This window comes from Pezoporus wallicus, unplaced genomic scaffold (assembly GCF_028554395.1).
Source record: "Pezoporus wallicus isolate ANWC-B61680 ecotype Strahan unplaced genomic scaffold, APGP_CSIRO_Pwel_v1 contig_6488, whole genome shotgun sequence".
Lineage (NCBI taxonomy): Eukaryota > Metazoa > Chordata > Aves > Psittaciformes > Psittacidae > Pezoporus > Pezoporus wallicus.
Window position 1 is genome coordinate 228,382 of NW_026641738.1, and position 26,192 is coordinate 254,573.

At 40.8% G+C, this 26,192-nt stretch overlaps 1 protein-coding gene across 4 annotated transcripts in view; it reads left to right on the top strand.

Moving 5' to 3' along the window:
- The first annotated feature begins 11,427 nt into the window (after nt 1-11,427).
- The window catches only part of INTS6 (integrator complex subunit 6), a 49,144-nt gene continuing 34,379 nt past the window's right edge, over nt 11,428-26,192 (top strand). For all 4 annotated transcript variants that reach the window (XM_057425061.1, XM_057425060.1, XM_057425058.1 and 1 more), the window contains exons 1-3: nt 11,428-11,623; nt 11,860-11,937; nt 12,754-12,903. In XM_057425061.1, coding sequence (XP_057281044.1) covers nt 11,513-11,623; nt 11,860-11,937; nt 12,754-12,903 — 339 coding nt within the window. In that variant the 5' untranslated portion in view covers nt 11,428-11,512. The remainder of the gene's footprint in view (nt 11,624-11,859; nt 11,938-12,753; nt 12,904-26,192) is intronic.

A 26,192-nucleotide genomic window follows, 5' to 3' on the forward strand; every position in this document is an offset into this window, starting at 1 on the left:
TGGCTGGTGGTGAGATACCGTATTCTCTTCCCTTGTTATTTTCTTTATCATTGTTATTATTGGTGGTAGCAGTAGCGATTTGTGTTATACCTTAGTTACTAAACTGTTCTTATCTCAACCCGTGGGAGTTGCATTCTTTTCCATTCTCCTCTCCGTCCCTCCGGGAGTAGGGGGAGGGAAAGAAGGGGGGGAGTTAGTGAACGAGCTGCATGGCTGGGTTTAAACCACGACAGAGGTAAAACTGCCTTTGGGAAAATAAATGGTCCCTGCTCCATGCTGTCCTCCAGTCCATGTCCAGGTACCCTCTGAGTGGTTGCCAAGAGTCACATTCCAAAACTGCCAGGTAACATGCTGACAATTCAGTTTTAAGAGCTCTGCCTAGCAGTGCCCGAGTGCCCGATACCAGTGTAGATCCAGCTGATGAATCTTTCTCCAGGATTTTGGTACCTTCCAATCCAGCAGTGTGACCACAATGACCCTTCCACTGTAGGAGCAGGTACCTGCTGAGACATAGACTCACAGAAATCATAGAATGAACATCTAGCAAACTTCTTGGGATTCAGGAAATATGAGCTGCCAGGAGCCTGACAGTTATAGGAGCACTTGTGTGCAGGTAATCCAGTTTCTCTCCTTCACAGTGGCACACAGTGAAGTATTAGCCATCCTCTCCACTGTGCAGATTTATATTCTAGGGACTTCACAACTCTCTTGAAAAATTCTTCCATAGAGATGTCTGACTGGACCTCTTTCAATCAGCATTCAACTCCTTGCCTCTGTCCTCCTGCAAGGGGAATGCCAGATGTTAGGGACTCTCTTACCTCCTCTTTGATACAATCCTGCTCAATAGTTTTCCTCTTCCAAGTGCTAATAATAGAAAAGAGAGGGGAAAGAAAAAAGAAAAAAAGAGAAACTAGAACAACTTTCCTATACAGAGATGGGCTTGAGCCTGATCTGAATGGGGAGGAGAAAAGAGGGAATACTTGTGCAGCTGCAGCATGATTTCATACTGTGAACAAATACATCACTGCCCAGGGCTAATGATCTGGCTCCAGTGCCTCCAAATCCGCTTGTAAGACTACATTTACCGTATGCATAAAAGTGGCAGTCAGAGAGGCTTTGTTCCCATGGACTTTTCTAGGCATCTACCCTTTCTTCCACTTGAAGGCTGGCAGTGTCCTAACTCATATTTAGGGGAGATAGATAATTTTTCTTTGAAATTGTATTTTGCTTAATTTCAGGAGGTTTTATTCATGTCCTTTTGTTTTGGCCAGAAAAATATGGAACTACATGAATTTATATATGCAATCATTCATGAGCATAAAGATTCAAAAGAGAATGAGGGAGAAATACCACTTGCGACTAGGCATAACAATTCTGAAGGGGAAATTTATCCACATTTTATGGTTTTGTTTTTTAGTAAGAGGTGACATGCTGCCCTAGTGCTAACTTGTAGCAGGAGAGATTAAAAATTCTTGGACCATCAGTAGCAAGAAATCACAGGGCTGTACTTACAGAGGTCATTAACTGTCCAGACATCTGTTGGGTAACAAATTCTGCTAAACATAGATCATGAAATGGTTCTTGAATTATGCAGAAGATAATTTCACAATCCAGAAAACAGAGAATTCAAGCAGAGAAAAAGCCATGTAAGACCTTCTATTGCTAGTTGGGGAGGAATTCACTATGATGTCAGAATTACAGGAAAGGTTGGTGCTAGTGGCAGTACTCTGCTGGACTGCTACCAGTGCAATAAGGAACAGATTTATACAGTGGTCACTGTAACAGTTACATATTCCACAGAGTAACTGACATTATAGCAATACTGGTTATATTAATTAGAGGGACACTGACAAAAGTGTCCAGATAACTAGGCAAAAGTAAAAATTCCAAATGTTTTAGTGAAAACTACTGTGAAGAGTGTTAGCACAGCAGTAATCGATTTCAGTCTAAAAAAGGGAGTTAGGAAATAATGAGTGGATGCAGCAATGGAAAAATTTATGCTACAGTGAAAACAGGCTAGATTATTCCAAACATTGTATAAATTAAAGCACAAGAGACACTAACTCCCCTTGAAAAAGGCATACTCTCCTATTCTCCATAAGTTAACTGTAGTTGCCAGTTGGTAGAGGACCACAAGTGTGTCCAATTATGCTGCGCTGGACTATAATTTGGTTAAAGGGCTGTTACTTACCTCTGAAATGAGAGATCAAGTGGTATCTCTCAACCTTTGGAATCAGAAGCTGCTCTGGATTCAGGAGTTACCTATTAGCTGCTGCAGAAGTCACGCACACAGCACAACCAATCATCAAAAACACGGAGAGTGAAAACACTTATCAGGGCAAATGAGTAGTTCTGGCTTTTTTCCCTTGGCCAGCTGAGGAGACCAATATGAATAGCTAAGTAGAAAGAAAAAGAATTGGAGTAGAAAAAAACATAGTAACTTTTTTTCTGAAGGAAAAAATAAGATAAAGAGAACCTGAAGTGGGAGATGTGAAGAAAAATAAGAACTGATAAAGGAAATTAAAACACAAGCCCCCCCCCAATATAATGAAAGTAAATGTAATGGATATAATAGTTAAAAGCCTGATTTTTTTGTCTTCTTTGCATTGTTAAATTTCATCTTCCTTCAAGACTCCAGTTATATAAATCACTGTTAGCTCTATATTCACAACTCACATAAACCAGGCAACATGAATGCATATAACAGTGTCAAAGGCCTAGGAAAACAGAAATAACGGAAAATAGAAATACCTCAAAAGAGGAATGGAGCAGGAGAATCTCAGAGAAAATGCTACATTCATCATGCAACTTGTGTACACAACATACTTTGGCAAACCTAGAGAAGTGTAAACTTAGTGTCAACCTGAATTATGGGAAGGGCTTTCCTGGACTTTTTATTTTGGACCCATGTTTGGAAAATAACCATAAACTATATATTGCCTTAAAAATGGCTTACCAACAGGAAAATATTAGAACGGATCCAGAAACATTCAAGGCTTTCCGACTGCAACATCATGAAATTGAAAGCCATCTCCAATAACAAAAGAACTCATCACTGACCTGAATAGCACTGCTTGGAGAAGACTGCTTTCATAAGATTCCATTTGTAATTTGAGGTTCATTATAAACTGATCTCAAGTCAGTTCTCAGGTTTTCCTAATGAGAAACGCTTTTTGTAATCTCAGCTCAGTAAGAATTATCCTTCTGTGCTTTTCAAAACCATGTTTTAAGTGTCCCTCCTTCCAAATATTTATAGAATCATAGAATCATAGAATCATTAGGGTTGGAAAGGACCTTAAGATCATCTAGTTCCAACCCCCCTGCTGTGGGCAGGGACACCTAACGCTAAACCATATCACCCAAGGCCTCGTCCAACCTGGCCTTGAACACTGCCAGGGATGGAGCATTCACAACCTCCCTGGGCAACCCATTCCAGTGCCTCACCACCCTTACAGTAAAGAACTTCTTCCTTATATCCAATCTAAACTTCCCCTGTTTAAGTTTTAACCCATTACCCCTTGTCCTGTCACTACAGTCCCTAATGAAGAGTCCCTCTCCAGCATCCCTATAGGCCCCCTTAAGATACTGGAAGGCTGCTATGAGGTCTCCACGCAGCCTTCTCTTCTCCAGGCTGAACAGCCCCAACTTCCTCAGCCTGTCTTCACAGGGGAGGTGCTCCAGTCCCCTGATCATCCTCGTGGCCCTCCTCTGGACTTGTTCCAACAGTTCCATGTCCTTTTTATGTTGAGGACACCAGAACTGCACACAATACTCCAGGTGAGGTCTCACAAGAGCAGAGTAGAGGGGCAGGATTACCTCCTTTGACCTGCTGGTCACGCTCCTTTTGATGCAGCCCAGGATACGGTTGGCTTTCTGGGCTGCAAGCGCACACTGCCAGCTCATGTTCATTTTCTCATCAACCAACACCCCCAAGTCCTTCTCCACAGGGCTGCTCTGAATCTCTTCTCTGCCCAACCTGTAGCTGTGCCTGGGATTGCTCCAACCCAGGTGTAGGACCTTGCACTTGGCATGGTTAAACCTCATGAGGTTGGCATCAGCCCACCTCACAAGCATGTCAAGGTCCCTCTGGATGGCATTCCTTCCCTCCAGCGTATCAACCGAACCACACAGCTTGGTGTCATCGGCAAACTTGCTGAGGGCGCACTCAATCCCACTGTCCATGTCAGCGACGAAGGTGTTAAACAAGACCGGTCCCAACACCGATCCCTGAGGGACACCACTCGTTACTGGTCTCCAGCTGGACATTGAGCCATTGACCACAACTAAAACAAGACACTATTTTTCTCCACGTTGGTGCAAGACAGATTTGCTCACCATGGCATACATTCAAGTTTTCTGTAACAAATAGGTCTTATATCACAACTTCAGTGTGTGCATAAAAGTAGAAAAAAACCCCAACATTTCCCTTCATTTTAAGTGTATCTTTTGAGTAACATGCTAAGCAAACAGAACCAAACACCTTGCAAAGGTGCTTGAGATCAGGGAGTAGAAATGAACAGATTTATTCCCTGGATTAAAGAGGCTTTATCAGGTTTCTTTTATTCTAGAAGACCAATATCTGTGCTTTATAGATGGCTTTTGTAGAGATTTCCAATTAGCTACTAGTTGAAATTTGATAAGTTTTCATTAACTGCTAAGTGGCAAAAGACAGGGCAACTGGTCTATATTCCCTTTGACACCAGTCATGCCAGTTGCTTTGCAGAGACCAACCAAGTGGATCTTTCTTTCAGAGCATATTTTGATTTTGGGCAAAAGATGGCAATGCATAATAATCACATTTAGAGTAAAAGCTGGATAATAAACTTCTGCAGCATGGCAATATTTTAAAGAAAGAGCTCCCAGCTCTCAAATACCACATGCAGGTGTGATACCTCAGTGGGAAGCAATTTAAGGATGTATGAATAATTCTGTCCTGTTTACCAAGACTATAACCCATTACACTGGCCATTAAAAAAGAAAAGAAAACAAGAAAAACACACCTCATTGTTTTGCCTCCCTGGGATGTGCTTGTAGACTGTCTTCAGCTGTAACTGCTTTACACTCCAAGCTGACTGTAGCTGGAGTTGATTTCCCTTAGCTGCTCGATTAGTTAGATAAATTCTGCATGCCTGTGTCTGGGATCCATGGTAATGGAGTTATGTTGCTATGCTATAAAATGTGCGAGAGAGTCCAGCACTTCAGCAAGGATATGATTTCTGGCGCTACTGCAACTTCTTAGTGTGGGCAAGAAGGAGTGCTTGGAGGAACGAACAAAAGCCATCACTGGAACGATGACAGGGAATTGCTCAGGACAGCGGGTACTGGCCAGGAAAACTTCCCAGGGAAGGATGTAACAACCATCTGAAAGATTGTTTAAAAGTGGTGGTGTGGGGAAATACTCCAGTTCTGTTCCTGTCATCCTGAGGAGAGCCTGCATGGCAACATTGTGTTACAGGTGTTTGTGTGAAGGGCTGCATGAACTCCCTACCACACATGTGGGAGCTTTTAACCAGGGCTACGAGAAAGCTAAACAAAACCAGGGTGGCCTGCTACAAATGATCTCTCTCAAATTATAGATGTAACTATAAAGTCAGGTTGGATGGGGCTTTGAGCAACCTGGTCTAGTGGAAGGTATCCCTGCCTATGGCGGGGGGGTTGGAAATGGATGATCTTTAAGGTCTTTTCCCACACATATTGTTGTATGATTATCTCTGGCCATCCTGACAAGAGAGGTTTGTTTGTTGTTTTTTCGCCCCTGGCATAATAAGCAAAGGTCTCCTCAGTCCTGTTGTTTTAGCAAATGAAGAAGACTTTGTCTGTTTCCATGGCCTAAAAGGCTGGAGGGAAGCTGAGAACTCTACCAGTATTTCTCTGGGCAGTCTGTTGTTACCAGGAATCAAGTGGACTGCTGCTGCCTGCTACTACCAGCATCTCAAGGATGGGAAATAAGTTCAAAAAGAAAGAAGGAAAGAAAGAAAAATAAATAAATAAATAAATAATCTCAAAACCCCAGGTAAAATGGGGTATGCTAGAGGGTGTCTTCTGTTCTCTTTGGGCCTTGACATGCCAGCTGAGAAACCCAAGAGAGGGAATAAATTTAAAGGCCCAGAGCTGAGATGGGTTTTTGTTCTTGACCAGAATTCTACCTTAATTGAAAAGAGCAATGTAACATATAAGTAAGCATGTATAAGAACTGCAGATCTATTTGAATTATCGTATGTGCTACCTTATTACAACTGTAATTTTGAAATGTTTGTTTTAAGCAGCTTTCTCCATGTCACATTTAATATTCCCCCATGGTACTACATATGATAGAGGTCCTGCTCTGTTAAACACGGTGAAATATGTATGAATACAACTCATAGCCAGGAAGACCTTTCAAGCTAAGGCCAGTAATACTAAGGGGAAAGCATACAGTTTGATTTTAATGACAGAAGCCTCCTTATCTTCTATTCAGGTGCCTTGCAACCTATCCATCACTAACTGACTGACTTCTGCCGTCACAGCACAGATGGTCCTCAGAGATTTGTTTTTCCTCTGAAAATAATCTTATTGTGCACTTCTATTATAACTTTATTTGGATGAATTGAAGTACTTCACAAATATTCACGAACTTGGTCTTCCAGTACCCACATTCAGCCTGTACAATTAGAAAACAATATATCAACGTACTATAATACCCATTTCCCTGCATTTCCACATTAACTGTTCTTCCCTGGGATGGTACACTGCTGTTTGCTGCAGCTCCAACTCTTGAGCCAGGAAACAGCAAGGGATTTGGATTACTGGAGGGGTGGTAGGGAATACAAAAATCCCTAGGAAGCTTCAAAGGCTATCCTCTGGGTTTCCTGGTGGACGAACAATGGAAAGGAGGCTGTCTTTGAAGGTGGGCCAAGAGGAGACAGAATGCAACTTTCTTTTAGAGGTCATTGTTCTGCAGAGGGATGTAGTTTCACTGTGCTCTGGTGCTGGGGAAGCCAAACTACAGGCTTCTAAAAGGTGCTAGACAGTTTCAAAGGAAAACAGCTGCCTCTGGAAATGTTAGAAAAACAGGCATCCTCAGTCAAAGCCCTAGAACATAAAAACCTGAGAACATAAAAACCAGTTATCTTAATGGCACTTTTCTGAATTTTTTTGGTGTTACATCTTATCTGATCCCAGCCTTCTCAGTGATTACTCACTCTAGGATGAGCTTTATAAGTTTAACTAAGGTACCTGAATTATAAGATTAAATCAGTTTCTCTTTGATAACAATTACAGAAAGAGAGAAAAAATTAGGGTCAAAACCCACTGAACTGAAACTAGTAAAACCAACCAAAAGATCCCCCAAAATATAAGCTGTTGTGTACTACATACACAGACAAGTGAATAACAAACTTTTATTTACAAAAAAAGCATGTTGAATGCACAGAACTTGGCTAAAGGAAGACTAAATGGAATCATCAAATCAGAAAATCATTTAGGTTGGAAAAGACCTTTAAGATTGGGTCCAACCGTGAACATAATGTAACGGAAGTATTAAAAGATAAAAAATTGAAACTCAGAATGCTGTATAAAGAGTTATACCTCAATGATAAGCAGCAACATAAAAACAGGAAATGGAAAATAAAAGACTTTCAAAGAGGGAAAAGTTCAATTATGACAATCTACAAGGCTGTGGAATGGCATTCTAAAGGAAGCTCTGATAAATTTACCTGTGTCATTAAAACTTGGACTCACCGAGATTTTGAACTATTATTTGTGAAACAAATTGAGGAGAAAGCAAACAAATAAAAAAATAATAATAAAAAAAAGTCACGCTGTCAATTTTAGTTCTCAGACCTGCTTGAAGGTCTTAACCATAACATCTTCCATTTCCACCTGCAATTTAGGACAAAATAAGGCTAACACTATGTGATGACAAAAAAATCTCACACGTATCAACTGGGAGAAGAAACTGTTTAAGGAAAAAACCACCACAACAGCAAATTATGCGAAAAATGCTCTTCATCTTTCTCATATGATTTTTTTAGGTGCATTTTCATACGTCTATTTGATTTTTCATTTATTAATTTAGCCTTCAAATTTAAAGTGAAATTTGCATTTTAAATACTATCTTATTTGTCCCTAAATGGACACTGCCCATTCTGAAGATCATAAAAGGAGCATTCTTAGACATACATATACATTTGTATTTCCTCATGGATGCACAATAAATAACAAACAAAACCAGTACGGAAGTATCTGGAATCTCTTGTATTGTCAGGACAGCGAAAGTATTCCTACAGACAAAGCTGTGCTGAAATGATTCATCCAGTTTTAGGAGAAAAGGTGGAACTGGCTCATTTAGACCACGCATGGGGTATAACTTTGCCCTCCATGTAAAAAAAAGCTGAAACCAAAGAAAGATGCATCTGTTTTCAGCGACAGCCTCAAGCTCTCCCCCTGCTCAGCTGTGTCAGCTCTACCAGTAATAAGCATAAGCACTAATATTACTGGGTTTTGCTCCCTCACAGCAAATCTCCTGTACAGATTTATAAATCTGACTCTGATGGCAGTACTAGCCATTACGATTCTCACATAAAGAGGCTGATACACACTTAAGGATTGGGTTGATTATCTATCTTTAAAAGAATCTTTCTCAATATTAATCAAATTGGCCTGCTCCCAGCAGAAAAGTACTAATGCCTACCGCAGACAACACACACCCAGCCTTGATTCTGCCCTATAGGGGATCTAATACGGATCTAATATAAGATGCACAGGAGCAGGAAGAACTGAATGTTCCAAACAGCTTCAAAGATAACAGTGAAAAGCAAATACACACAGAAAAGTGATTCTGCTTGTATAAATCCCACTGGAACTCTGTGAAACTTTTGTTGTGGGATTTTCCCTTCAGTGATAATCACTAAGGAGACTAGGGGTACAGCAGGCCCAGCTGCTTCAGTCCCACCTTCTGGTAAGAAAATTACAGCCTACAGTTTGCAGTTTTCAAAGTTGATTCTGAATTCATGCTGGTTTTTGCCTAATTCTACCACTAAGAGATAACATGTAATCCCACCCACCCCCCCCCCCCCTTCATTTACTGGCAACAAAACTACTTGAGAATTCCAAATTACCCTCCAGGATTTATGTGAAGCCTCCATGGCCCAGGCTACCTTTTACGATGACATTTTCCTGGTACAGCAAGGACTCTAAAATGCTTTTTTTTTACAGCACTTTGGAGAAGGAGCCATTCCAGATGTTTCCTATTTTTAGGATAATCTCCAAGAAGATACATGATGCTTAACACATAAAAGTAATGCTGATTTTATTAAGACAGTCAATGAAATATCAGCAACATATGAACAGGAGAGAAGGTGGTGTGTCTGAAGAAGGTGCCTATCTCAAATTTAAAAGGAAGCCAGCTAGAGGCCAGTATCATACACTCACTCAACATTATTCCCAAATGACGTTACTAATCCCAAAGCCTGATTTGTTAACGCAGCACTGCACTGCAGCCTTTACTTAACAGCTTGAATCCCACCACTTTATGGAGACAGTTACTACTCCAGTAGCAGCCAGTCTTGCTGACCTTAAGAGCTGCAACTTTCTGTAGGTAGCTGAGGGGAAGAAAGGTGTTCTAAAACACCTCTGTAGAGGGAAAATGACTGTGAGCCAAGCCTGAGAGTCCAAATGTTTTATTGTGTAACGGGGGCTGGCATGCAGCTGGATTCCAGGGCAAACTGGCGGTGGCCTCTGTGGCACCTGCTGGCTTGCTTCCTCTGAGCAGTTCAGATGAACCAGTAGAACATGGACCAAAACAGCATTGCTGTTGGTCACAAGACACACCATCACTGCTGGGGCTCTGACACTGAACTGTTGGAAAGATGCAAGCAGCTCAAGAGCCCCTAGGTGCACCTGGGTGAGTCTGGCCACTCTTACCACCAAAAGCATTTACACTGAGAAATAGGAAAAAATGCTGCTTCCAAAGAAACTCAGTTGCTGAATTTTAGTCTGCACTAGCTCCAAAAATGCCTTCCCAGCTCTCAGAGAATCTCCAGAGATTGGAGATTCCTTAGTGCCTTGAATGGTGAACTGGGCTGAAAGGAAGTATCCCTGACTTCAGCCCAGTGCCTGAGAAGGGATGGCACAGGTCACAGGTGCAGTGCTGACAGGAAAGCCAAAATAAGCTGCTCACAGACAGGAGAATGCATACCAATCTGTAATGGAAACAGGATTCTATCCCTCCCTCTTCCTAGAGACTAAATGCTAATCATTCATTAGCCAAAAAAAAAAAAGAAAAAAAAAAAAAAAGCCCAAACCAGCTCTTGCCTGACAAGACAGAAATCTTGCCTGGATAACAAGATGAATCAAACCAGGACACTGCCAATTTTACCTTGAGAGAAGGAAGGAGCACAAATGGCTTCATACCTTCTAAAGCAGTGGCTGTGGGCACATATCGGCTGGATCAGGAAAAAAAAAATATCAGCCAGATAGGAAGCAGAGCAATCTACTGAACAGATTATGCTAAGAAATGGCTCCAGAGTTACTGCTCCAAGGCTATGAGAGCAGAAACAGCAGACTCAACTGCTGGGGAAAGAACAACCCAAACCACCAAATAAACAGCAGAAATCTTCGTCATTAATTGGTTGGAAACATTCCCCGATGACACGATTTATAGGAAGTATATTTGGAGTGCCCTCACGTAACATGTATCAAAGAAACATTAGTGTTAATCTCTGGCTGTGTGCAGGGGAAAAGGTCACAGCTAGGGCTAGCCAGTACTTTGTTTTTCCTTTTACTTTATTTTTGCTTTTCTTTTTCCCTAAGCATCGAGTGAAAGGCTGGGCTGGGAATTCACCATTAAATGATAACGAAACACTTTTCCACGTCCTAAACCCAGTGGATACTGCAAATGCTGCCCGCCTTGATCCAGCGGGTTTCAGGCTGCCCTGGCCGTCCCCTCTAGCCTGAGGGTCTGCGTTGGCCCCTGAGCGCCGTACAGGCCCCCGAAAAGAGGAAGGAGGAACGCCGGAGGAGAGGACAGGATCGGCCAGAGGAGGCGGGGGCTCCCCGCGGGCTGGGCACCTTCCCGCAGCCTCAAGAAGAGCCGCGGCGCCCGGTCCCCCCCTTCCTCCATCCCCCCGTGACTCACCGCCCGCTCCCAGCGGGGACACACCGCCCGCGCCGGAGTCACGGCCTCAGCAGCCGCGTGGGGAGCCGCGCTCCCCCGGGGCCTCCCCCGCTCTCTCCCCAAGCGCCGCCGCGCCCCAAAGCAGGCGACTCGAGCAGGGCGCTGCCACCATGGGCCGCGGCGCCGCAGAGCCCCTGCGCAACAGCTAAACTCCCTCCTCCCCGCCCGAAAGCTGCCGCCCGACAAACAGGCCTGCCGGGACGCGCCCTTGCCCGTGCACAGCACTCACAGCCACTTACTCCTCTCCTGTCCCCGTCTTCTTCTCTTCTCCCCTCCTTCCCACCCCGCCCCGCGGTTCTCCCTTCAGCCCCCCGCCCGCTGTCCATGTAGCCGCCCGGCCGCCGGCCCCTCCGCACTATGCCCATCTTACTCTTCCTGATAGACACGTCCGCCTCCATGAACCAGCGCACCCATCTGGGCACCACCTATCTGGACATAGCCAAAGGCGCTGTAGAGACTTTCATGAAGGTACCGGCTCTGCCTTGTGAGAGGAGGCGAGAGAGAGCGAGAGTGACTGCGCGGGGAGGGGAGGGGGAGGCAGGGCGCGGGGGGCTGTCTGGGCCGGGGGCGCGGGGCGAGGGCGGGCGGGAGTGCGTGCGTGTGTTGTGCGGGCAGGCAGGGACGGGAGGGCCGGGCCGAGCCGAGGGGCTCCGGCGGCGCCGCCGCCACTCGGCTCACCCTCTGCTTTGTCCCCCGCGCCGCAGCTCCGAGCTCGGGACCCGGCCAGCCGGGGAGACAGGTACATGCTGGTCACTTTCGAGGAGCCTCCCTACGCTATCAAGGTAACCCCCGCTCACTCCTCCCCACCCCCTCGCTGCTCCCCCCGGCTTCCTTCCGGCCCCTCCGCGCCGCCGCGGTCCTCTGCAAGCGTTCTCTCCCCCCCCCCCCTCCCCCCCCGCCCGATCGCGTCGCCCATGCTGCCGGCTGTCCGGGACAGCGCGGCACACACGGGCTCCCGTGGCGGCGGCGGCAGCGCTGACATCAACATGGCCGACGGTTTTTCCCTGTGTGGTGTGTGAGAGCAGCAATGAACTGTGGGGGATATTTATTCAAGTTGGGAGAAGTGACAGCAACTCCAAGGAGAGTTCAGCTTGGAAGGGGCGATCTGGGGAAGCAGCAACTTCAGCCCGAAGAGTCTGGACTCGGAAGGGGACGGCACTTCCCTCAGCCCGTGCCGGGGCGGGGGGCGGACCGACGTACCGCGTGAGGGTGGGGGGGGAGGGAGGAAGGGGCGGGGGGCCCGCATGACACAGGACGGTGAACCTGTTGGAGGTCGGCTCGCCCCGCAGTTTGGCTTCCATCTAGGAAAGGATGTGCGAGAGCGGTGTGAATAGGTGTGAGGGTTGTGCATCTGTGACTTCGCCGAGATTTGTCCTGTGGAACAATACAAAACCTACCTTAGTTGGATAGGTGGGGGGATCTAAGAGAAGTAAATCTTTCCAGTCCTTATGGAGCAACACTGAATGTTATTAATAACTTTTAAGGTGGTTTGTTAGCATTTGTAATGAGCTGCATGTGACAAGGATGGTACATTGTAGCCTCACAGGAAAGCGAAGCTCGGGTCTGGAGAATAAGTCTTCTCACATTTCTCTTTTCAGGCTGGCTGGAAGGAAAACCATGCAACGTTTATGAATGAACTGAAAAACCTTCAGGCTGAAGGACTCACAACTCTTGGCCAGTCCCTAAGGACAGCTTTTGACTTATTAAACTTAAATAGATTAGTAACTGGCATAGACAACTATGGGCAGGTAGGTTGACTATTAATAGGTGGAAAATTGTAAAACACAGACTTCCTAGAGAAAATAGGTAGTTTTCCTAAGTGGCATCTTCATGAAATACTCAGTATGGGGGCTTCTTCAAAAGTAAGCAGAACTCACAGTTGGAAGAAATGCAGTTGCTGGCTATAGTTCGATACCCAGCTTCCTTTTTCAAAACTTAAGTTATTCTTCAGTTTGCAAACTGTGGCATAGCTCCCAAGTTGACATTCTCTTTGTCTTTTCTTTGTATGAAGACTGTGTTTCAGATCCATAGCTGGTGAGCGTGGTGGGGTAGTGAAAACTTTGCTTTCTCTATACACTGCTGTATACAGTGTGGGAGATGAGCCATTTGTCTAACAACATGGCATGTCCAAAAGTACAGAATAGAGCACAACATTTTCAAAACCTTTTCTTTCCAATGAGTTTATTGCAGCTTTTCATATATTTGTATAAACCTGCCTGTTGTATCAGTCTTGAGAAGCTGTGCTTTTCTAGTGTCTATATTGCAGCTTTCCCTTTATAAGCAGAACTTCATTTGAGGGGTGGGCCAGCATTCTCTTGCTCAGTAGTATGAGTTGCTAAAAGACTGAAACTGTAGGTGAAACATGTTTTAGGAAGTGTATCCAGTTCTTCCTGGCACTGGGTCAAACCCTGGATTTTTTTATAAGGAACATTATTAGTATTGGGCAAAGTATATAGTGTATTTTTCACATGGGATGTAATAACTTAAATTTCCCAGTTTTGCTTGTTCTTATGTAATGCTTCCTCTACTATTTGAGGATGTGTTACTGCTCCTGGTATTTAACATGGGAATAGGATTTTGAAAATAAGTCCCCTTCCTCCCTCCTCTTGTTTCCAAACCAGTCAGTTTGTGTGATAACACCGTGTTTGTTTGGGAAGGAAATTTCCGTGTCTCATGTTGCATTGTATGGCTTTGCCACCAGGTGATCAAGTGAGCCTAAATGTTTTTAAAATGCCAGTTTAGTGATGAAACTTTAGGGAAGAAAAAGAAAAGCTAGTTCCACACATGGTTGTGTTTTATTTTCTTGTTTTTTTTTTCTGTTACCATCTGCTGTCCTCTTTTACATCTGTGTGCTAATCTTTCCCATTTTCTGATGGTTTTGTTTGGTTACATGAGCTATACAAAGCTTTGTTGAACACATACCACTGTAGGCACACATAAAATACTTGCTCTTTCCCATTGCTACTGATAATTACAATATTCTAATTAAACCCATGTCATATAATTTCCTCCAAGTGAACCAGCTGTGCTCAGCTACTCAATCAAGTGGGCAGTTGAGTTGTCATACTGTTTTGACTCACTGGCAGTGTTTATTACTGCAGATAGCTGCTCTTTTGTCTGTGGAGCAATGATTTTGTCTGATCTTTTGGTTACAAGTCTCAGCCTGGGCTTGAACCCATCCTTGCCTATTGCATGTTTTTTGCTCTATTCCACATGTGGAACTGGCTGTTGAAGAGGTGTTCACATGTGCTGTCAGGTGACTAAATAGGATTTTTAACTCTTTTTTTAGCATCTTCAAAAATAGATGAATATATTGCAAATGCCAGGTCATCTGCTGCTGAAGTCACAGGCGCCATTTTGGCTGTACTAATCAAAGTAGCATTTTTTTGTAAACCAGATCAAATTCTGGAGCACTTAAATGTTCCTTTGGTGCTGGCAGGATGAGATCCAGAGCAGTTAACTTTCCTCAAGTTCACATTGGCCTTTGAGCATATGTCACATTATCTTGTCAACTTGCTGTTGTTCATGTCTGCTACCTCAAATTTGCTCAATATAAATGGGTATTTAAAAGAACATGCTGTAAGAAACTTAAAAATAATGACAGTGACTAGAATGCTCAGTTGCATTTGAAATATTTTTCACTCAGAACATAAAGGGGTTATTCACTTTTTTTTTTTTAAAGCAGCTACAAATGTTAGGACCATAAAATAGTAGTTAGCTAAAATACAGCAGACGCATTTGAAGAGTGGTTGTATTGGAGTGGGAGAAGATAATTTTACAAAAAGACAATGTTTAGATGATCTTAGTTGTAGTATTATATAAAGTAGTAATAAATCCTAACTTTTCTTAAGCTTTTCTCTGGAAAATTTCTCTGGCTTAACATCTTTTGACTATCATGATTGTTTTTTGTTGTATTGACAAACTTTTAAGATATTTGCTAAGGTCCAATTGTTTCCTATGTAGAAACTGTAAAAAGAGGATTTTATTATATGTACTAATGATAAGACATGATCCGAGCTTGATGAGATTGTGTGGTTATGTCACAGAACATAGAGACACAAGCATTGTGTGTTGTCCCCCAGCCGAGTATGAACTGTTTGTTTAAATGGCAGCGTGACTCACTATACTTGATTTCTTTCAAAGTAGACCAGAGTTCTTCATCAGCTGACTTCCTGCACAAGAGTGATGGCTGAACTGTCATTCTGAAAGTGAGGAAAATCTCCTGCTTCATCTTTTCTTGCAACATTAATGTTTGGATTTTTAATATGAGTCTTTATCATACTGCTTTTTTAGTAAATAAGCACTGACTCAGTTGTTCATGAAGATTGAGTTACCAAGTGTACAGCTGTATTAGCTGATCACAGTATCTCACATTCAGCTCTTAAAGAGATACTGTCAACACATTTAAGTTGTCAAGAACCTGGAAGACTTTGAAGTTTTTTCTGATACTAATGCTATGGTATGGTTTTATAAACCCTTTGTTGACCGTAAGGTCATTAGATCCATGTTTTTATGAAAGATTTTTTGGCAGCAAAAGATTTTGGAAAGTGCACATATTTTAAGGTGACTGTTCCTTTAATTTTTGCAGCACTTTCGGGTAAATTCTGTATTATAATACTTGAGTCCAGCAATAGTTATAGGCTTTTTCACCTGTAGTATGCTTTGTGCTTGTTATGGTAGCAGAAGAATGAACCTTCACATAGGGTGTGAGGTTATAGCGTTTGCTAAAAATAGTGGTGCTCTTTGCTTTCTGCGTTTTTAAAGAAAGCTTAGTTAAAAATACAGGATTTGGATGTCTTCAGGAAAAAAGCAATTTAAACACATTAAATTCAGCAAGAGCTCACTGTCATATGACAAAAAAAAAACCCCAACCATTGTACTTCATTAGCCCAGTTTGCACTTGGCTGATTGACTTTTCCCCAGTTCAGCTTCCCCATTGTTTCAGTTAGTCTGAAATACCAAGCCTTTTACTAGCAGATTTTCTGTCCTCTTGGAATACACTCTTAAATCTTGCAGCTATGGTTTGTTCAGCAGCACATGTGTAGTCACAATTTAATTAAATATTTTTGAGTGAGGCAAATGTGTTACAGTGGACGGAAAGGTTAGATACTAATAATGTCTTTCTATGGAAACATAAAACAGCTATTTTTATAGTACAGTAAAAGTGTAAACAAGTGGTTGAATTGGGCCATCTATGTACTTGAGTTATTTGCTGTTTGTAGTGAAGTTTCTAAGACTGAGCTGTGAATCTAAGGTCGGCAAATATATATCAGTGTTGTTTTGATGCATGCAAAGCATCAACACAACACTCTCAAAACTTGAATCTGATGCATGCTTAAAATTACTAAAGCTCTTGATTCTCTGATGCCCCATGTATTTCACCTTGCCTTTTGTTATTTGTGCAATGAGGGTCTATTTTTTTTTTTTTTTTCAGCAGTATTGGATAGAATGAGGTTTTGGAAGGATAAAATGTACTTACCTGAGCAGATTTCAAAGTGGTTCAGTTGATATATCAAGCTATTTTTCCAGAATTTTTCAGGCTGAAATTTCATTTTAGTGTCACAGCTAGAAACAGCACTGTTCAATAACATAAGCTTTTTATGAGCTTTTTATCTCACTAGAGTATCTTGCACATATTCTTCAGCATCATAATTATTGATATGGTAAAACTGGCTTAGAGATGAGTTTGACTTTTAAACAAAAGGACATGCTAAATTAGTTGCTTTGAAACAGAGAAACAGACTGTAATGTTTCTGTAATCCAAGTGGACTTGGGATAGGTTTTTTCATTCACAGCAAGGAATAAGGTCCTCTCTGGATCTGGACTAATACAAGAAACACTGTTTTGATGACTTGACAGACTGTGTGCAGTTTTGGTGAAAGCTTGTTTTTCTGCACTGTTTCATATACATACAAAAGCATAATTAAGGCATTTTGAGACAAACTAAAACCCAAATGGAATTCAACCAATTAAGAATATTTTAGGAACTGAAAAATATGCTAAGGTTTGGAAAGACCTATTTCTGACCTGGAAATTGGAAGGTGTCCTGCGTATAATGACATTGCCACAGTTTTTTGTTTTGGTTTGGGTTTTTTTTTTCCAAGTGTTTTATTCATACTGTGTGTGACCATCAAACAGTACAATCTTAGTGTAATTGCTACTTTATAATTCTCTCTGAATATATGGTTAGACCCATTTGTAACTACAGTAGCAGTATTGCTGGTATGTTCACACAATGAGCATATTAGTGTTGGTCAGTAAACATCAGCATGCTTTCCCATGAGTGCTTAAGTACTGTAGTATTCCAAATATATGTAAATAGTATACCTAGGAGACCAAGTCTTAATAGGGCTTGCAGGCACACAGGAGCTTTGTTTTTAAGTAACACCTTGCAGACTTACTCCTTGCTTATGTGCTTACATGTGTGTAAGATCTGCTGAGCTTAAAAAAAACCCCTAACAATCATACATATGAAATGTTGTTCCCTAACTTTGCACATGTTATGCTTTTGCGGTGATACGTTCTGCTTTCTTTAAACTGTTGAGCAATTTCATTTTTCCATTGTTTTTTTGAGACTTGCTGCTGGATTTCCTTGCTTTCAAAAGTCAAAATCCTTTGAGCATGACTTTTGTCTTGGCATTCTGAGGTCATAAGCATTGCACTGGAATGGCCTCTGTTGAGTGTGCATCCAAATTTGGAACCAAAGTTTAGGTTAGCATTTCCTGCTTTGTCATGCTGGCACAGTTGCACAGGGAGTTTGCTTCTTTTGCTGGTAGAGGCAGGGGTTTGCTCTTCTTGAGTAGCTCTCCTATTATCTTCCCCCTGCCCTTCTCCAACAAAACCAAATGTGAGAATTTAAGACAGTGGAAAGCAGCAAGTTTAAGCATGGTAATGGCAGAAATAGGAGGATTTCTTATAGTCTCCTGTTTTCTGTAGAATAGGAATGGTTTTCATGTAAACCTATACGCCTGTTAATGTCAAAGATCTGTATGTGAAGTGCTGGTGAAAGTCAGTCTTTCTCACCTCCTACATGACGAAATCAAGCATATTGCTTCCAATTTATACTTTTTAGGCTGTAACATTTAAACACACCATCTTGTCTACTCTTAAAATGTTGGGATTTTAGTTAGCTTTGTTTTATAGTATCCTTTAATGAAAGCTATGGCAGGCATTGCTGCAAGTGTTTTTTCATGTTATGAAGTGCAACTGCATGCCTTTCAGCTTTCCCAGCGCAACAAAGTTCATTGAAAGTCTCAGTCACATCAGACTTGAGTGTTCATAAAATCACTTGTCTACTTCTAATTTAGCATTTTTTGAAAGAAGAATTAAAAAGTTAAAACAAGCTTACAAAAGGTACTTGATTTTTTCCAATGAAAATTATTAGAATTAGCAGAAAGAAGTAAGATACTTTGTCATGTTCTGAATATCAAATAATCTTTGACTACTTTGAATCTTAAAGTGCTCAGTATTTCAATAAAATTGATTTGGAAGGGGCGGCCCTGTAACATGTTCCTTGTGGCTTTGATTTTAGGGGTCAGGTGAGCACAGTCATGCTGCCAAAGCTTAAGCAAATTCTAGAGATGTCTGTTTCTGACTGATACTCTTGGATTTGCTAAAAGTCATCAGAGAAAGGCTGAGGACAGTTAGGAGTGCCACAATTTTATCCCTTGGTTTGACTTTGTATCTGGAACAGTTTAGTTGCTTCAGGTCATTATAGAGTCCTTAGGTATATTAGCTTTATTTGAGTGCTTAAAGGTATGTGTTCCATAGTTGCAGTATTCTTGTCTTTTTGAACTGTATCTGCATCAACACAGTCAGTTCTCAGGGAGGCAAAGCAAATACATGAAGAGCCAGGAGTTGGTTATCTTGTGAAGCCCAAGTATTTTTTTTTATCGCCCTGCCCCCCCCCCCCCCTCCCCCCCCAGTATCTCCATTGCTATAGTTATTTTCTTTAGGCTAATTTTTACTTTTCTTACTGAATAGTTACATCCAGTCTTGGGTTTCTGTTGTAGACAGTCTATTTCTCTGATGTTTGAAGGGAAGAACATATTTGTATATGTGCCTGAATTTTAATTCGGCTGAGCCTCAGTTGAAACTATGATTGTCTTGCTTGAGAGTCTTGCCTGCTGTTGCTTTTTTTTCTTGTAGTTCATTCTGTATGTTTAACAGCATAGCAAGTCTTCTAGTTCATAGAATATCCTCGTATGTGCATCTCCCACTTAAAGAACATATTAATATTTCCACTTCCTGTTGTGTTACTCAACATTGTATTGTCTGTCCCTTTTTTCAGGTTGGTTTCATCTCTTGTTTATGCAACAGTTTGGAATTTAATCTCATTTGAGTGCTAATATCTAGCTAATACAGAACTCTTGTCAAACATCCAGTTTGCATTGTGTGGTTACGGTGCTGATTTTAATTGTCAAAAGTGTAGGCCAGTTTCACTCATTCAAAGAGAAACTGATACTGCAGATAGGAGTTAATGTTTATATGTGTATTTAGGGTAAATCTTCCATATGTATTGAAAGATCCTTGATTTTTTGAAGTGGACTAGCCTGTGAGCCATAAGAGATTTCTGGTGATCCTGTGATGCCTACAAAGAATATCACACATTCATGAAGTATTTTATATGTACCAGCATATTTTTTACTATGTATATTCTGTATATTGACTACAAAGATGATTTCAGGTTATTTATTATTGCCTGTATAATTTTTTTTTTAAAAAAAAAGGAAACAAAAATAATCGCTTTGGTACCATACAGTTGGCCCCTGATCAACTAGATTTTTCAAAAATACATTGCATAGGCAATTTCAGTCTTAATGTTAAGGAGAAATCAAGTATCTGTTATCTAAGCACCTGTTTTTTTCATTCTAGAGGTAGTGTCCCAGCCTCAGTTAATTGATTTGCTCTACCTCACATAAATCTACAGTCCACTATAGATTTAAGCCTAATTTTTTCCAGTGGGGAAACTAGGTTAATGCCTACAGCTGAATTAAAATAGATGGTTAAAGAAGTTGATGGGTGCAAGTTACGACACCAGCCTTAGTCAAGAACCTTGAATGACTCAGACTGGAGCATCAAGTAGGCAAGACTTCTGGTTGTATGAGAAGAAATCTTGTCCTACTCTAGTTATTCTAATATGGGTGGTAAGTGTGGATCTTGCAGCACTGTAGTGGTAGATACCTAGAATAGTGGGTAAGTAAGTGTTAATTATGTCTAGCATAGTTCCATGGTTCTAACATTGGAGGTCTTTTAGAAGACTGACCTAGCAGGAACTGCCATGTAAATGAGAGTGATTTAGGGGCATACACATTGAAGATAATGCTTACTGTCTTGTTGACTTTGCCAGGAAACTTTTACCTGTATAATCGCACTTGGTGACTGCTTGGTGTAGCCACTTCCATTTCCGTAATTTATAGTGGTTTGTTTCTTTTATTTTCTATCTACATTTAGCTGCTATTGCTTGTGGAGAGCAGGATGTTAATCTGATTTTGTCTAACAATAATATATGAGGATAAATTACCTAAATGCATTGTGCATTTTGTCAACATCTCCTTGAGCCAAAAAGTTACATTGAACAAATCCTGAATATTTATCATTGAAATCAGTTTAGAGCACTGGCATTTTTTTTTTTGTATGCTCAGCATACAGAATGAGAGTAAAGAGGCCACTGTTTTCTTCCACCATTATGCACCCACAGGTTTGAATCCCAGGATGCTGACTTGACTGTATGCATCTATATGTAAGACACATTCAGCCTAGCTGCCTACTCTGATCCTGAACTTAAGGCTTCCTGTGATCATTGTGCCAAACTTGCTTCAAGTTGTATGACTTCATGTAGTGAAATAAGTCAGTGATCGATTCAGATCCTTAATAAGCTGGACTGTGAACTGTGGTGGTTCAAAATCTGTTTTAAAACAGCCAAGTTGCTCCTGATGTAGTGGTAATAAACTCTGGAAGGGAGTTGTGGGGAAGTCTCCGGATGTTATTCAGAAGAATTGGCCTATGTTCATGAGTCAGTAAGCTACTTTCAGTCAGCTTGTCAGTACTCTGGATTGATAACCCCTAAAAAGGTGGGGAGAATTTTGTATACAACTCACTCTTTGTCTTTCCCCCTCATTGTTTATTTGCTTGTTTGGTTTTTGTGTTCTCCCAAATCAGCTTGCTGGCAACTGTGACATTCATTACCCTTCTAGTTATAGGGAGAACAGAGGCCTAGCTTTGCACTGTGAATTGCACTGACTGAGCCAGGACCAGCTATGTAAAGTCATTGCTGTGAAGCAGAAAGGCTGCAGTAATTAGGGACTTGATCCAAGGTTTGACAAGGTCAGTTATTTTTGGAATAAAACATTCAGAAATATTTTTAGGAAATATGACCAAAATCATCTTTAAACCCAGATTCTTTGGGGTTGACTTTAAAGTCCTGTTTGGTGTGGATGTATATTTTAGCTTTTTTTTCTTTTAAGCTAAATCTAACCTGTTTTTAGGAGGTTGCATTTGCTGTATTCAGTCAAATAACTTTGGAAACCACCAGGATTTGTTGGTTGATTTATCCAATTTCAGATGATTCCAGTAGTGATTCATTTAATAATTTGTAACTAACTGATAAGTTGCATCTGTTTTTAAGTGACAATTTCTATTCACTTAAGGTGAAAGTTGTGATCACGGTTGCTTTGCTGTTTATGTATTTTAATTAATGTAAGGACAAGTTAAAATTCTTTCCTTTTGGGGATTATCATGTATCTGTCACATCAGTGCTATGTGTTTCAAATGTTTTCTTCACTTGCTGGAATTCGATATGTATGGAGTCCATTCTATGTATGAACTTTGTTGTTTTTTCTTTGTAAGGATGTCAGGGTTGTGAAAGATTCAAGGACTGAATTGTTTTTGAAACTTACCAAGGACCTCATCTAAATTGGAGCACTTAGAAGTTAATCAAGAAGTTATCACTTATATAATACGTTATTTAGAACTCAATTAAATTTGCTCCTAGATGAAAGAAACAGGACAAACCTTTTAAACTGGTATTTTTGAAACTCAGTGACTTAGTAATGTTGGGAACTGTGATTCAAGCACATGAAGACATCAGTGTATCTTGATGTTTTAAGTTTGTCTTAGTAAATCCTACTATGTATTCATCATTCCTTTATTGTTCATTATGAATGTAGTCTACAAATGCTTTCTTGACACACATCCCGTCTGTTTTCACATGTGCACTATTTGATATGGAGGTTTTGCACTCAAAAATAATGATTTCTTGCATTGAGACTCCAGGCTGCTTTGTGTTGCTTTTTTGTTGTTTTGGTTTGGTGTTTTTTTTTCTTGTTTCTGACTAGAATTCCAATATGACTAAAGTTGCACAATTAAATAGTTTTTTAAGCAGTACATTCAGTGCCAGACTTGGAAACCCAGAATGTGTGGTTACAAGCATCTATAAAAATGATACTAAGCACAGACAATTTTTTTTGCTGCACATTTCAAGATGGATATGCAATGAAATCATTGCCTATAGAAAACAAACTTGCAAGCTCAGGCTTGCAAGTCTGTGTTCTATATCAGCAAGCATCTGATGTGCTTGAATATATTTCTGTGATTTTCGTTTTTTGGACAAAGTTTGGTGCCTTTTGCAATTCAGATCATTGTTCTGTCTCTGTAGTATTTTTAATTATACAAGTAATATCTAACTGAATCTTGGATTCTTTGTAGGGCTTTCAGACTGGGCAGGATGAATATAAGATGACATGTTTAGAGCTTCAATAGTTGATTGAAGCTGTAAATGCTTTTTGTGTTTTTTTTTTTAATATTTAAAAAAATGCTTAGGAGCAAAATACTGATGAACAAATTACTTTTCTATCCCATTTATTTTCCTGAATACCTTAACTTTCCTTTTCATAAATAGAATTTACATGGTCTGTGTTACAGACATGGTGTGATTTTTCAGTCATAGGTTGCTCCGTTCTTATATTCTGCAACTGGTGTGGCAGGGAGTTTGATTTCTGGCTTGGCTTTGGGCAATGTCTGCTCTTTCAGTAGTCTTCTGCTTTGAAAAGCTTTTGCTAAGTTTCTTTTTTGTTTAAACCTGCAACTTACTTGTTCCAGTTGCCTGAAATACAGGCGGCTTCGGTTGTACCACCAAATCAGTGTCCTAGCTGCATGTGCAGAAATAATTTTATCTACTGCTAATCTGTAGTACTAGTAAGGGATGAAGCAAAAACCACATAACTGCCTTCTTATCCTCCGCAGGACATCCTGAATACGAAGCTGATCAGTGCATGTCTTGGGCATTGTAGTAACTCTTAGGTATTTGTAACATAGTTAAGTAAAGAGCTGTCTAGGACATGAAAAATTGCTTTGTGTATAGCAACCTTGCTGTAGCCTATAGGGAAGGACAGCTGTACATATCTAAATTTAAATTTTGGAATCTCCTCATGTCATGGAGGAAAGGACCTTTTTGGTAGCCATCCTTAATACAAAATCATTACATTAATACCCCGACTTTTGGAGTGTGAATGAGTGCAGGAGAAATAATGATTGCTTAAACAGTGTTTACTGTTTCCTTGGGTAAAGATGGTGATTTAATGGAAGCATGAGTTTAGATCTTGATAAGTTCTAGTAGACTTTCCTAAAGCTCTTCTTTTAAGATCTTCTCCAGAAGATAAAGTAATAGGAGGTAGAATACTGTTTTTTAACTTCAAAACAAAAAGGAGTGTGTGTGTAATACAGTTGAATGTTTGTGGATGAGTCTTCCAAAAGATGGGCAATTGGCAGCAAGAAAGGGAGAGTATATAGTATGTGCTATCCCTGGTGTCAGAACCCATGAACTGCTGGATTAAACGTACAGTTAGATCAAGACGTTAGGGTTCAGTAATTGATTGCTTCTTATTTGTACTGGTACCATCATTTAGGGATTTTCATGTATACACAGTTTTAGAGAAGTATTTACTTGTTTCCTGAATATTTTGAGATAGCGTTCAAGGAAAGCATGCCTCACATGTTTTATCTCCTTTTTATTGGATCACCTCATACAAAGTGTAGATTTTATTAACTTGTGCCCCCTCTGCTGGCTGGTTTTCCAATTACAAAGTAAAAATAATGCAGGTGAGGTACTTTGATACACAGTTTTGGTCAAACATCAGTTTATAAAAGACCCTTTTATGGGGGTAAAACTACAGCAAAAACTCTGTGAGTCCTAATTTGTGAGAGTCAGCAATGGTGTTGAGAGTTGGTGCTTTCATAAGTGCATAGTTATTGTCTTGGGCTCAGTCAAGACTACTTCAGCATTTGTCAAACTTGTTTCTTTCCTTCATTCCTCAGTTGAAGAGACTTGGTCTTTTTACCCACCATGTGTGTGTATATTGTTTCACATACAGAGGAACTAGATCTTTATGGTTCTTGGGACTATGAAGTACTATAATTCAAGCTTCTAAAACTTGCTACTATCATCTGCAATTCTGGTAGCAGTCATTTTCCCCATAAGATATAGAGCTCTCCTCCTCTGGGTGTAGTAAGGGGCCTTCTCAAATTATCTTTAGCAGATGATTACCTGTGTTCTTCCCAAAACCTGTCTTTGCAAGTGAGGTAGTATTCCCAGCTGCCTAGCATGAGGGAGGTAGGACATAAGTCCTCCCATCCTTGATACTGCAAGGAGAGCTAAAAGGTTTCAGTGTTAGGACAGAGAATGTATGTCCATAATGCAGATGTTTGTGGACTAGAGCTTATAGTAAGAATCCTGCCCCTGTCCTGCAGTCCTTTGAGAAAAACACTGTGCATTTTTTTCTTGTTAGTAGTGTAATTCCCGGAGTAGTGTTGCATTAGGTTGTTTTATAAGATTCCAGTCTCTGACTGATCTGAGATCTGGCATCTATCTTGCCATTAATCAGGCATCAAGGGAGATTTCTGGTTTATGTTAAAATTTCTTTTATGACTTAAACTTCATAACAGAGTTCAAAACACTTCTACTGTGTAAAACTGGAGCTGGTTAGTGTAGCTTTCATTGAACTTTCTTCTGAGGCTTCTGAAAGCAATCTTAAAGCATATTCACTAATCCAATATCTGATCATCTACTAGAAAGGCAGAACTGCCACCACTGCAAAACTGCATTACCAGAAATGAGTTACCAACTAACTTTGTGCATGAAGCCTGACTTGCCAGAGGTCTTAATCCTGTACAGAATTCCAATATATTCTTCAGCTCTTATTCATGCTAAAATTGCTAAAGTGTCTCTGACACCTAAGTGGTTCCTGTTCATGGTGTCAGTTTCTATTCTAAAACAGCTGTAACAAACAAGTATGGTCTCAAAGCTGGTTTTATCATAGGGGTTGGCTTAGTTGCGTTAACACTATGATGCAGTTCAGAGGTGCTGTGCTTTTCAGTATGGCCACAGAATCATGGAGCCCTTGTGGCATATCCTGTGAGAATTCAGGTTTATCAACGCAAATGTTCTGGTAGAACCTGATTGCCCTTGCTCTGTTTTCTTCCATCATATTCTTCCTTGTGTTTTGGTAGATTAGAGTTTTCTAGCGTTTGCTAAATATTAATTAGGTGATATCCAGCATAGCTTCATGTGGGCAAGCTTCCACTTAAAGTCATTTTGCCGCTTAACAACTGGTAGAAAGTATGTCCTAGTCTACTGAAGTAGAAAGCATGGTTATTCCTGAGTGCTGTAGTGTGCACATATATCTGCATGACTACTGTGCATGTCTACATATATTTGAAAAAATCTTAAAGGTGAAGTAGTTTTTGTGAAGAGTTATGTTGCCAGTTATGAATCCACTAAAATATTATTGTGGTGCCTGTGTTTGTGACTTGGGAAACAATTGTGTGAATGCATAAAATACAATTGGTGCTTCACAACTATATTGATTGGTTCTGCAGGGATAATAGAAGGTAGTCAAAGTGGCTGGTATGTGAGTTGGGACAAGTAAGAAGTTGCACTAGATGCTACAGTTCCTATGCAGCTAACTATAAGAGGATAGACCAGCTGTTAAATACCTCTGTATACTTGACTGATAATTTCTGCCTTGGGCAGTGAAGAGGA